We start from the raw sequence: 14146 nt of genomic DNA on the forward strand, positions 1-14146 counted from the left end.
AAATCTATTAACCATTGCCAGCTGTTTGGGAAATGGGTAAAGTTTCGCCGGCCAAGTACATTTGCACTTACCTGGAAATGATCCTCTGCATTTAACTACTACCCATTAGGAGTGGGTAGCCATTGAACAACGGCCGGGGAGCAGTCGTTCAATGTCTTGTATATGATCAAGGACACTTCAACGCAACGCCGGAAAGAGCCAGGATGGAACCGGGAACCTTCCGATTACCAGACTGCTTTACCTTCACAGCCACAGACGCCCTTTAACCACTCCCCTGGTCATTGCTGTGAATGTAAATGAGTGTTTCGGTCTTCGTACTCACTAAAGGTACTTTTATATTTACTGTAAGAGTTATGGACCTTTATCAAGACTCCTTACAGACACTTGCAAAACAAAACCATCACCTACACAGGACTCAGGAGACATGATGGAAAAATGACTTATTTTATTTTCACTTCTTTGTATTGGTTTAAAACACAATCAAATTCAATAAATAAAGCACATCTGTTGGGGTACACCATGCAAACATTACATTCTACAACATAAAAGAGAAAAATGTTATTATACTGTTTGTTTTTAACCCAACCATGGATATTCTGTTACACTCACTGTCCATACAGCGACTATGTGATAACAGCTCCATAATTTAATATTAACAAGTCCATAAAGTATTGTGTATGTATATATATACCCATATACACATATGAATGTGGCTGAAAGTCACTTTTGGACCTCTGTCCCCAATCAGTCATCAAGATTGTTTCTCAAGCGAGAGGTGAGAGTGAGGGCAGGACACGACGGGGATGGAAAAGAGAGCGACAATGGAGAGGGCCTCAGAGGAAAGGGAGAGAAGGTGGATGGTGGAGCTACAGTAGCATTAAGAGGAGAGTTGTCACAATTATTACATAAGCGTTTAATTATTCTGTCATAATTGCTTCCATGTTGAAAGATGTTCATACATTTTATTTTTTAAGTATAACATTTATAAAAATGCCAGTCATTTATTGGTATATTTCAGTTATTTGCCATATCTGCCCTGTGCACTTTTTCATTACAAGCGTAAAAGCCAAGGCCAAAATTAGTCAATTGACAATTAATAGTCAACTCAAATGTGTAATCGTGACAGTCCTAGACAGAAACAGAGCAGTGATCCATAGACGAGTGACTGTTTTACAATTATAATAATCCAACGTGACATTACAGTTTCCCCATTTCCGTGTGTCATTCAACGATGCCAACAGCTTGATACTGTGTCTGTTTTAACTAAGCCACCCATGACGATGTTGGAACCCCAGTGAGTTTGTGATTGGACCAGCTGACGTGATGGACAGACTTCACGTCCAATAAGCTGAAGCCAAAGACAAGCTATAGTGTATATGAAAAGAAATGTTCATGGCACAGCACCTAGGATGAAACGCACACACACACACACTCACACTAAAATCCTTTTTCTCTCTCTCTCTCACACACACACACACACGCACACGCACGCACGCAGGGCACGCACGCACGCACACAAAAGGACCGAATGAGAGGTTAGCAGAAGGGCCTACAGAGATCTCTGTCAACTCAAACCCAATAAATCTATACTCCTACACTTAGTTTAGAGTTCATAGCAGCTCAACCGTTGTTGAGCCCCTTAGTCCCTTTACAACTTAAAGATTTATCCAGAACTAACTGGAACCAGAACAATTTCCTGTTTAGAGATACAACTAACTTAGATGCCTAGGTAATGCGTGTTGGGACTTAAGCGTATACGTTGAGGGTGACAAAAAGTGAATGTCTCAGGTAACATAGCAAACCAGGGCCAACAGGTTAGGCAGAATTATGAAAAGGTCAAGGCCGTCTCACCAATCAACTGGACACACAAGCAATGTACAGCGAATGCATCCTGAACGCTTACACGCACACACACACACACACACACACACACACACACACACACACACACACACACACACACACACACACACACACACACACACACACACACACACACACACACACACACACACACACACACACACACACACACACACACACACACACACACACACACACACACACACACACACACACACACCACAGGAGGAAAAAGAAGGTGTGAGAGAAGAACGCATACATACAGCATCCTTATTTATTGAAAACAAGGGAAACACAAGGGAGGTAGGCATTGGGGGGGATTTCTCAAGTGTTACGATAGCGTCTCGTCCTCCTGGGCTTCCAGTATTTAGGCTCCAGTGTGCGATGGAGGAAATCCGAGGGCTGATGCAGAGTGTTTACCTGCACCACCCGAAGCAAGAGACTGTGACTGCCTGGGAGAGCTGGGAAGGCATGGCCAAGTGCTCTCCTTTCTGTCTGTAGCACGCTGGGTAAGCCGGAAGCAGACACACTCCACCTCGAGTCACTGGCTTTACTGGTGTTGCACAGCCATGGAGCAAGACACACTTCACCTCGAGTCACTGCATGGGTTTACTCGTAGCAAGAAAAAAAAAAGGGAAAAAAAAGAAAAAAAAAGTCTGCTCACTGTCCTTTTCCTTCTGTGCATGAGCAGGCGGTTAGCAGAGCCGTAGAGTTTAGAATCAGATGGGTGGTGGTGGTGGAGATTTTAGGTGAGGCAGTAATATACAAAGGGTCTAAATCTGTTGTCTTTGTTCAGTGCATTGCGTTGCAGCGATCCGCAGGCTAGCTCTCAATGGGTCTGCAAAACCAGAGGGGGGGGGGGGAGAGAGAGAGAACACATCACATACTACGTAAGGACATGCCCAGACGACATCTAACCACCTATAGAGGGTATGCGCATGCTGAAAGTGAATGGCACATTGAGTGGCAAAGCAACATGCAAAGTGAGTTTAACATTGTTTAATGCAATCAGATAGGACTTTTTGGATGCATGGGTTGTCAAGGCCATAAAGTAGTTTTTTGCCACTCAGTAGGCATTCCTGCATAACTTCCGGGTTTGATGATGATGTCACGCGCATACCCTCTATTTTGGGCACATCGTAGGTGAAAATGTTTGAAAATAGCAGATCTACATAGCCTGAGATTATGTTCCGATACTTTCACTGTACAACACAGACATGCCCAGAAAAACACAAAATGATTGATTCTAGATACAAAGGGTATGTACGGGTTTTACAAAGTCATATTCCAGCACATTACAGGTGAATAGCGTATTGAGTATTTTGACGTAGCGGATAGCCACTCACGTGATACTTCACATAGAGATATGAGCAACGGTCAACCACAGTAATAAATTAAAACATTGTAAAAACTGTAATAGATATTCAAGCACCTTCCCAGGCTGAAGACAACAGAACAGCGGCATTATTTTGATTTCCAGCAGCATGTGTAAACTCTGGATATAATCAATTTCTTTCCCACATAAAAGGGTGCTCTGCTCTCTCTCTCTCTCTGTGAGGACGCTTCGCTTTGATTCCTGATACGTTATATCAGGTTCTACTATTGAAGAGTGTTTTGAGATCACATCGCGTTTAAACCTGGGAGTAGCATTGTTTGCATCCCTAATCCCAATCTAAATAGACAATAATAAACACACAACAGCGTACACTCTACAGGTTAGGTACAATAGACATTGTGAAGACTGTAGTACAGTGTGCTATGGCTTTGTACTGTAGCAATCCTGCTCGGGCCTATTGTTTAACTAGAGCTATGTAATGACATTTAGAAGGAAACACATACCTGGATCTCCTATTTCTCCTTGTGAAGAGCTTCTATGAATGCTTCCAGTTTCTCCTGGATCTCACGCACTTTCTCTGCAGAGACACACAAAGAAAAGTAGGCTAGTCAGGCCTCTGGTCCATAGTCTGGTAATGCTCACACACCAAACAAACACACAGGTGCTTTCCAAGGTATTCACTTAAGGAGTCATTAAATTGAGGATACACTATTGTGTTATGGGTAGTGTTGCCAATATCTGCCGACGCACACGCATGCGCCTAAATCATTCATCCAGGTATTCTCTGGGTCAAATCTGAAAAGAAGGGAAGGGGGGGCAGGATAAAACCAAATCTGGCAGCATCTGATCCTGAACAGCATGGTTCCGTCTTAACCAGTAAAGAGCATCATTATGTGCTTTCCTCTCCATTTTCTACTGGGGGGAACCAGATGGTCTCTTGGACCACCATGGCACCGAGGTGCTCTGAAGGCCCTCCCAGGCAGAGCCAGCAACAGGGACACGACGCAGGCATGACTTTAAACACATCCGTTAACTAGCCCATTTATAGTGGAGCAGATTAAGTCAATATATCATAAGAATCGTTCACTTGATGGTACAAGCACCAAAATTGGCACACAAGTGCTTCGGAACCTACTCTCTCAGAAAAGTACGTTGTCCACTTGAAAAAAACAAAATGGACACCATTTTTCAAGATGGCCGCCATTCGAGGTCGTTTTAAACCGTGTTTGAGCTATATTGAGCTATAAAATCCTATTTTGATGGCCTATACATCGAAATATATGTTTCTGAGTATGATAAATCCAATTCTGCATTTAGAACATCAAAACTATTTAATATTATGATGATACAATGGGAATTAAACGATAAAGTGGGGCATATTAAGTCCATATTCCATAATAATCCTTCACTTGGTGGTACAAGAACCAGATTTGGCACAAATTTTGTCCAGGATGTACTTTCTAAGAAAAGTACGTTATCCAGCTGAAAATCCAAGATGGCCACCAGTTTTCAAGATGGCCACCTCGTCAAATAAATACGTATAACTTTAATGAACAGAAATGTGTGATCCACTTATTGATCCAAACATCAAAATGAATGTATTCTGACTGGAAGAACTCAATGGTGTCAATTATTTAATTCCAATATGGCCGCCAGTTTTCAAGATGGCGGCTATTACGCAACTCAAAATTAGCGTTTTTGGAAGCTGTCTGATCACCGATATTGTTGAAGGGCAACATCATTCATTGAAATGCTGTGATCAAGCTCTATTGGTTTGTAATTTTGTATATAAGAGTTATGTCAAAGCACAACCAGGACACACTGGTGACATCACTGCTGTGAGACTCAGCATGGGGTTCAGTGTATGCTTGTAGCGTACTAGCTGTAGTTGTGGTTTACTAACTGTTGTAGTGGTGTACTCACTGTAGTTTGTAGTATACTTTAGTTTCCTAAATGTTATCTAATAAGCCCCTGTGTATATCTCAACTAGAAGTTTAGTAAGTTGTAGCATTGTAGTTGATAGCCGCACCTGAATTGACAGGATGTGTCAGCATGGGAGAGCTGAGACAAGGGTAACAGGGATTCAGTTACCTGGATGGTGTACAGATCGCACAGGACTTGCACTGGATGAATGGTCGGGCTAGGTGTAGGGCACCAGATGCTTGAACCTAGATGCATCCCATATTTCAATGTGCTTTGATGTTTTGTACGGTTGGGTGGTAAAAGGATATAGCCCTCAGCCTTTAACCGTATAACACAAGATGTTCCGCTACTAAAACTGATTGGAGGAAGTGTGTCAAACAGATACGAAAGAGGAGTTGAAGTCTCCCCGTATTTCCACCCCATTCGACCGTTATCTCTGTATTGGATAGGCGAAATCCTCCGTTATCAGCACCTTTATACGGCCAATATGGCCATACTGGCATACTCACTGTTTCAGTATGTCATTATCACCTATTGTGACGGGTGATAATGGTATTTTTGTGTCACTGATGTCAATGACGGAGGCGCGCTGTGTCTGGTGGCCTTGAGCCACGTGAGACAACGTGCCGAGCATTGCGACGGCCACCAGACCCGACTCAGCACCGTCCGAGTTACGTCCCGATAGGCAGAGGATAGTATAGTAGCCCCTAGTTTCCATGCGCCGACAATAGAGTTGGAAATGACACGTTCAGGTGAGTATGCCAGTATGGCCATATTGGCCATATTCCAAGGTGCTGATAACGGTTGATTTCGCCTATCCGATACAGTGATAACGGTCGTGCCCATCATGTTAGACTCATCCAGATTGGATGATGGAGGTGGCAGTGAAGATACATTGAAGCAAAACAGTACAAAGTTAGTTAGTACCAAAAAGTACCAAAATTGTCGGCCAAATGTTTAGCAACGGAAACTTAGTTTTCCACTAAAAGAGCAGCTGAAATTCAGAATGATCCTGGTGATGGACATGCACAAATTCGAAGAGTGCAGTGGATGTGATCTCCCCCCCATCGAAGCCCTGTATGACGATCGTTGTGTCAGCAAAGCTCGTGGACTTATGAGGGACCCAAGGCATCCCAACTGCAGAGATGCTTGCGGATGCTGCCACATGGAAAACGTTTTCAGTCTCAAAGCCACTGGAAATAGACTGCAAATAAGCTTCTTTCCCCAAACAATCAGATACATGAACGAACTGATAAGAACCGGGGCGAAAGTTTACCTAACTTTGCTACTATAGGGAAAACATGCACATGTATATGTTACTATTTTTCTAGCACTCTTTATTCTATCCCTTCGTTTGCTGTGCTTGCTGTGTTTTTTGTTGTTTGCCATCTATGCCGCTGCATTGTCTGTAAGGAAGCCAAACTAAAATAAGTTTTACTCGTATGTACCTGTCCTGTTCACAAGATGTGTACAGGACAGTAACAATAAAGTCCAACCTTGAACCTTGATCTAGGTTCAAGCATCTGGTGCCCTACACCTATCACGACCGTTCATCCAGTTCCATTTAAGTCCTGTGCGATCTGTACACCATCCAGGTAACTGAAGTTCCGTTACCCTTGTCTCAGCTCTCCCACGGTGGCACATCTTGTCATTTCAAGTGCGGCTATCTAACTACAATACTACAACTAACTAAACTTCTAGTGGAGATATATACAGGGGCTAATTAGCATTAGGACACTAAAGAATACAACAAACTATAGTGAGTACAGTACAACAGTTAGTAAACTACAGCACTGAACCCCATGCTGAGTCTAACCGCAGTGATGTCACCAGTGTGTTCCTGGTTGTGCTTTGACATCACTCTTATATAATACAAAAAATACAAACCAATAGAGCTTGACCACAGCATTTCAATGCATGATCAATGAATGATGTTGCCCTTCAACAATATCTATGATCAGACAGCTTCTGAAAACGCTAATTTTGAGTCACGTAATAGCTGCATCTTGCAAACTGGCGGCCATATTGGAATTCAATTCCAACACCATTGAGTTCTTACAATCAGAATACATTCATGTTGATGTTTGGATCATTAACACAATTTTACTTCGAAAACCTTTTTGTTGTTTTGTTTTTTTGCATTTGACGAGGTGGCCATCTTGAAAACTGGCAGCCATCTTGGATTTTCAGCTGGATAACGTGCTTTTCATAGAAAGTACATCCTGGACATCATGTGTGCCAAATGTGGTGCTTGTACCGCCAAGTGAAAGATTCTTATGGAATATTGACTTAATCTGCCCCAGCTTTTTGTTTAATTCCCATTGTATCATAATATTCAATAATTTTTATTTGCTAAATGCAGAATTGGATTTCTCATACTCAGAAACATACATTTCGATGTATAGGCCATCACAATATAGGATTATTCAATCAAACTATAGTTCAAACACTGTTTAAAACCATTTTGAAAGGCGGCCATCTTGAAAAATGGTGGCCATTTAGTTTTTTTAAGTGGACAACGTACTTTTCTGAGAGAGTAGGTTCTGAAGCACTTGTGTGCCAAATTTGGTGCTTGTACCATCAAGTGAACGATCGTTTCAGTAATCTGCTCCACTATTTAGGCCTGACCTCAAAATTAAAAAGAAAATCTTCTTTCTGAAATAAATATTTTCACGATTTTTCAAAAATAGCAGACCTACAAGCTCGTAGCGCTATGAGCTTGTAGATCTGCTATTTTTCAATAGCTAAATAATAACATGATGTTTAAAACACCAAAAGGGGTTCCCGCCCAAAATGGGCTAGAGGCCGACCAATGCCAGAGTTTGGCAACTATAGCACCTTTCATGACATGAAATGCAGCTCAAAGTGCTTTACAGAGCAATGGAGAAAGAAAGAAAAGAAAAGCAAGGCATAAAACATTAAAAATAATAGCAGTAATGCAATACAGTGAGGACATGAATAACACATTTTCTAAAAGATCAATTCAAAGCAAGAGTGTAGAAGTGGGTCTTGAGCTGTGCTTTAAAAATGTCTACAGAGGCTGCCTGTCGAAGGTACAGTGGGAGTTTGTTCCACGCCGTCGGCCCGTAGAAGCAAAAAGCTGCTTCGCCGTATTTTTTTGTGATGGACGATGGATGTTATATGACCCATATTTAGTCTAATATGTTCTAAAAGATGCCCTTGTTTTTGTTTGACCAAATAGACTATTGTCAAGATGTACTGTACATACTCACAATACAAGACGTGCTGTTAATGGTCATATTGCTGTACCCAGTTCAAAGACAAACTGTAATTTATAGAGCTATAGATTACTGGAATAATTTAGCACTTGACATCCATCTAACACAAAATAAAATCAGCCTTTAAGAAAAAGGTAAAGAGTTATTTACTTGAATATAGATGACCATAGTTGAGAGAACTGCTTTAGGCTAAATTAATTAATTTAAGTTATTCTGTACCAGTGTTTGTTTTAATCTGTTTTATAATTGTGATTTGAAGTTACATTTTCGAAAAATTATTTGAATTAAATTAACAAAATCAATTTGAAAGACTTTTGATTAACGTGATTAATTACTTATACGGCAAAAAAGTGGTAAAAAAAAATCATCTGCATAACTGCAAATAATGGCCGATATATGGGCTAAAGCAATGCACAGGTCTGGCTCTAGCAGTAGCTAGCACTGTGCATCAGGTAGCCGTTCTCCTGTCCATCAATAACACCAGATGGTCCACTATGACGGCGACTAGCGGACCCCAGGGCAGGAACGGACCACTTCACACATCTGACGGAGAAGGCAGGGGCTTGTGTGTACACTTTCCAGTTAAATCACACACCACATCAAAGCTCCCCCCCACACTTCATGGCATGACATGGTTTGTCCCCTCTGGGGGGCACATGGCTAATGGACTGAGGGAGATACCATAACAACAACATTCCACATGAAAGGGGTGTGGAAGAGAAAATATACTGGAGAACGTCCAGCAACTTCTTTTCTTCACTGGGGTTCCTATTGTGGAGAGAGAGCGAGAGAGCGTTTTGGAAAAAAGCAGTCCTTCCACCCACTGTGTAGCGTCACGCGAGGCCTCCTCTGAGGCGGGTCTTAATCGCTAATTAAACACTGTCTGGGGGTGGGGGGGAGTAGGCAGTGGTTTTCGGTGCCAGGCAGCTGTAGCGCCGAACTTGTGTCTCTCTCTCTGGCTCCACATCTCTCTCTCTCTCGCTCTACCCCTGGATAATCTGTCTTCACCAAGCTCAAACTCAAACACCGGCTTCAAAGAAATGCAAACCCAGCACTGCTCTGTCCTGGTCGGTCCGTCACACCAGATGTGATGAAGATCTATTGACAACATCCATTGTCATAGTTTTGGACAGCAACGAGGCTCAACGAAAACAGTGGTGGGGGGGGGGGGGGAATTTAAAAGACACCTTGGCTGTCAATTGTTGAATGGTTAGACCTCGGAGGAACGGGGGTCTTAAGTGTCCATTTCAGGTCGGCACAAAGGTGAGACGTGTGCGTGCTTTGGAGTGTAACTGAACCTGGACGCGAAGGGGTCTCGTCCCTTTTGATGGGAACCCGGGCGCCGAGGTATCCCCTTTCTTGACAAATAAAAGGCGCACGGCAGCCCTTCAGGGCAGAGACGCGCACACGCACACACGCAAACTCCTAGGCCTGTAAAACAGCATAAGCCACAAAAAAGCAATACAAAATATATATATATATATATATATATATATATATATATATATATATATATATATATATATATATATATATAGACAGTTGGGTGGAAACCTGTATGTCCAAAACCGGATGTTCTGATGTTCAAATTAATCTAATGGAGTTATGAGATTTATTCAGAAGCTCTCATACTATTCATTTTGTTAACCACTCTCAATCTGACGCCGCTATTTTCACTATTATAGGCCAACATTAAATAATAATATTAATAGATCTACAAGCACAAGGTACTTCGCACCGTGAAACTTATAGATCATATATATTTTTTGAAAATGTTTTGAAAGTATAATAGGGCTACACTGGTTAAATATTTGTATCACCAACAGAGACTTAAAGGGTGACCAATAGCATTTATCTATCAGGAAAAACAAAATAGTCCGATAAACAAGGTTTCTACCCAACAGTGACAATAATAAATACATACTGCCCCCACCTCGCCTCACCACACACACACGCACGAATGGCAGGTGGCAGGAGAAGAAATTCCCCTTCATGCTTTGATACTGTGTTAACACGTCGGGGCACAATGGCAGTGGGCTGGGGGGAGATTACAACACCTAATGGAGGTATTAAGGATCAGGGGGCTGCCTGGGAGAACACAGCCCACTGACACAGCAGCACCGTGGCAGGTGTGGGCCTGAAACCCAACCCTGCTGGGGTCCTCCGTTCCCACACACACACACACCTGTGCACACTCATGGAAAGACACAATCACCGTACATGCACTCGCCTGGCCAGAATGTTTCGCGCGCACACACACACACACACACACACACGCGCACGCACGCGCACGCACGCGCACGCACGCGGCTCAAAGCAAAACTGTCAAAGTTCACCCGTGTGGGCTACGCCACCCCTGACCACAGGACAACATGACTCAATCCCGGGCCAATCGGAGCAGGATTACTACCAGCATCTGTCTGACCTGGAGAAAGAGAGAGGGAGGGAGGGAGGGAGGGAGGGAGGGAGGGAGGGAGGGAGGAGAGGCTTGCGGGAGGGAGGGGCTGCCTGTCACATTGGTAAAGCAGGGGAAAAACCCCTGGCTCACTCTTCAAAGCCTCAACGAGGGTTTAGATGTGGCCTGGGATAAGACAGGCTAACCGTACGGAGGCTTACTATACAGGAGGTCACCCAGCGAGGCTCTCACAGGACTGTCGGGAAGATGCCGTCAGAGGAGTTCAAGCTCACTTCTGTTGTAATCTGGTACCATTGTTTTTGGCGGTTGTTTATCGAGGGAACGCTCTTTTACAGCAAGACGATACTTCCTGCATAAATATTTTTTTGGCATCGTCCTTGTGCAAGACACTGACCCCGACTGATCCCCAAGCAGTGTTGAATCATGTTCAAGATATTTATTAAAATATATATATATATGTTGTTATATACTGTACATATGCAACAACCCCAAAATGGGTTCCCGTCTTCAAAGGTAAAACCCCCCAAAAGGGTAAAGTTCCCCCACGGGTCTGTACTTTCCCCCCCTCCTCTTTTCCCTCTACAACAAATCTATTTAGTGAAAATAGCCGATCTACAAGCTCCTGACGAGTTGTGTGAGCTTGCAGATTAGATTTAGCTTTTGCTGAACATTCGCCTGTTATGACATGGCCAGGATGGGATCACGAGGGATCATGTGGTCAAATGCAGAGAAAAGATTACGGGTATGTTCGAATGTACTTGGCGAACAAAAGGTTTCCCCTTTTGCCCCCAACAGTTGACCCCAATGTTGTTGTCACTGCTCCACACATGCCAAAAGCAAATGAACTGTACAAGTCTGATCCTTGGCAATGAATTATGAGGATTCAAGTTACCTCGGGAGATGCTGGACGTGAGCCTGCGTGGATCAGAAAGGCAACAACCGTCAGCCATTCACTGCTAATCTAGAGGGATTTCTAACGACATCAGAATGATCAGTCGGCAGCTTTCAGGAGATCAGTAAATCATGGGGGGGGGGGGGGGGGGTGTCTTTGAAAAATAATTAATTAATCAAATACAAAAACAACAAACGGCCACATAAAAAAAAACCTATCAACATGCAAAGACAGACACTGTGAGGAACATATTTATTTCGGTCAGCACCATCTGTTTGTCCCCACAGAAAGGCAACAAGAATAAAAGAGATGAGAAAAGGCCACAACAAGGCTCTTCTTTTCAGGGCCTCTCGGAAATGCAACACACACACACGCGCGCACACACACACACACACACACACACACACACACACAAAGAAGTGGACAGAGTGGCCGGTGTCTGTTCCTTGCACAGCCGCTGGAGAAAGGAGGAGGGGGGGGGGGGGGGGGGGGGTATAAGAAGAACCTCCATTTAGGGTCCCTGTTTACCTAAGAGATGAGCCCCCAAACACGGTCATTCAACCGCCCAGCCCTTTATCTGGTCATGAATATTCTCATAATCCCCTGGCCTGCATCCCAGAGGCCCCCTCGCTTTAAGATGGCGAGTGTTGTGTGCGCCATGTGTGTGGGTTGGGAAAGGCAGGGTGGATGGATGGGTGGGCGGGCGGGGGGGGGGGGACCGGCACCCATTGAGAGAGACGGGTGGCGATGATGGGGAGGGGTAGGAAGGGGTTCCGCTCTGGGCCCGATCTCCACATGAAATGATATCTCATTCAGTCCAGGTCCGAGCAGAGAGCTGGCAGTCGGACACACACACACACACACACAGGCCACAAACACTCTAATTGACCTGTAATTAGCCTGTGAAACATTGTTGTGGTCCTGCTGGACAAGCAGCCAGCAACCAGGAGAGAGAGAGAGAGAGAGAGACCTAATCCTCTTCATGTGGATGATGGTCATTTTCTCCTGACTTGAATGCAAGGGGGGAGGGGGGGGTGGGGCAAGGGGAAGCCGTTATGAAGAGGTGGCAACAGAAAGATTTCAGCGGTGTGAGTTTAGTTCCAAGGTTGTGGTAAGGTCGTCTTGGCACAGCCATCCCAAATCTACTGGTGGAAACAGGACAGGAGTTCAGAGCCTGGTCAGTGTGTGTTTGTGTGTGTGTGTGTGTGTGTGTGTGTGTGTGCGACTGTGTGTGCGCACGCTTGGGAGAGGTTCCGTCCAAACCGTCACCGTTAAAAAGAAAACCACTTTTATATCTCATAACAGCCAAGGTCGCGGTGTAGGCGGGGCCATAGAGTTTCAACCCTCGCCTGTCTTTCTTCTGTGAAAAGCGATCTCTTAATGTAACAAACAGAAGAGAGCACACGCTGCTTGATTTGTCACTGGACGTGTATTGTGCTGCTGCTAAAAGTGCCGGTCCGTGGGAGGCGGATGCGGGCCAGTGTGTCAGTGACAGAGTCGTGAATCAGCGTCCTTATCTAAAAACCACATGGCTGGCCGGGACACGCTGGCCCGTCCCGACGGGTGAGACACGGACCCGTCTGGCAGCTGGAACTCCCAGGTCAGCCGGAGGTCACACACAAAAAGAAGAAAAGAAAGAGGGAAAAAAAAAATCACACCCGTGTGAACTGAGTGCAGGCTGCTCAACAACACCACAGACAAACCGACAGACAGACAGACACACACGGCCAGTCATTGGAGCGGTTATGCACAGCTCAAAAATAAATGGAGCGAGAGGTCCATTTCAGAGCACCGGATAGTATTGTGTCGGCAGACGATTCAAGAGATTTTCGTCTCAACCTACTGTTATCTCTGCTGACATCAAATTAACGTCAGAAACGAGATGCTACTGTACATGTCAAGGGGTTAAGGTCCCTGCACACTGAAAAACACGTCCAGTCTGCAAGGACCTTTATTCCTAATAAAGAATTTCAATCATCAATGTAGTTTGCTAAACACTGGATGTAAACTATCACAAAATTTTTTTTTACTTATATTGGGATGGTGACATCATTTGCTTTCAATTACAACAGGCGTGGCTTTGTTAGTGGCCGATCTCGCCGCTGTTCTACCACAGGGGTTCTCAACGTTTTTGGCTGGGGATCCCCGGACATGCTTTGGCCATGTCTCGCGACCCCCGCCCCGCCCCGCCCACCTCCCCACCCCCAATACAAACCGACAAAAATAACCTAAATAAAAGAGAAAATATATCATAAATGAATACTGAAACCAGATATAACCATTAAGGAAAGTTTATGCATGTACTATGTGTAAACTATTCATTTCCATTTTCCAGCCATCCAGTTGCAACATTTCTTTTTTTTATTTGGGGACCCCCCAAAATAATCTGGCAACCCCCCAAGGGGTCACGACCCATGGGTTGAGAACCCCTGTTCTAGCAAATACATTTGAATGCATGATATGATTAGACACATTGG

At 44.1% G+C, this 14146-nt stretch overlaps 1 protein-coding gene across 7 annotated transcripts in view; it reads right to left on the reverse strand.

Moving 5' to 3' along the window:
• Nucleotides 1-423: 423 nt before the first annotated feature.
• opa1 (OPA1 mitochondrial dynamin like GTPase) overlaps nucleotides 424-14146 on the reverse strand; it is a 58968-nt gene continuing 45245 nt past the window's right edge. For 6 of the 7 annotated variants that reach the window (XM_079506500.1, XM_079506498.1, XM_079506497.1 and 3 more), the window contains 2 exons: nucleotides 3703-3776; nucleotides 424-2701 (listed from right to left, as the gene is read on the reverse strand). In XM_079506500.1, the coding sequence (XP_079362626.1) occupies nucleotides 3712-3776 (65 nt within the window). In that variant the 3' untranslated portion in view covers nucleotides 424-2701; nucleotides 3703-3711. The remainder of the gene's footprint in view (nucleotides 2702-3702; nucleotides 3777-14146) is intronic. The other variant, XR_013790462.1, reaches the window with a different exon arrangement.

The sequence above is a fragment of the Electrona antarctica genome, assembly GCF_951216825.1.
Source record: "Electrona antarctica genome assembly, chromosome: 7".
In the NCBI taxonomy this organism is placed as follows: domain Eukaryota; kingdom Metazoa; phylum Chordata; class Actinopteri; order Myctophiformes; family Myctophidae; genus Electrona; species Electrona antarctica.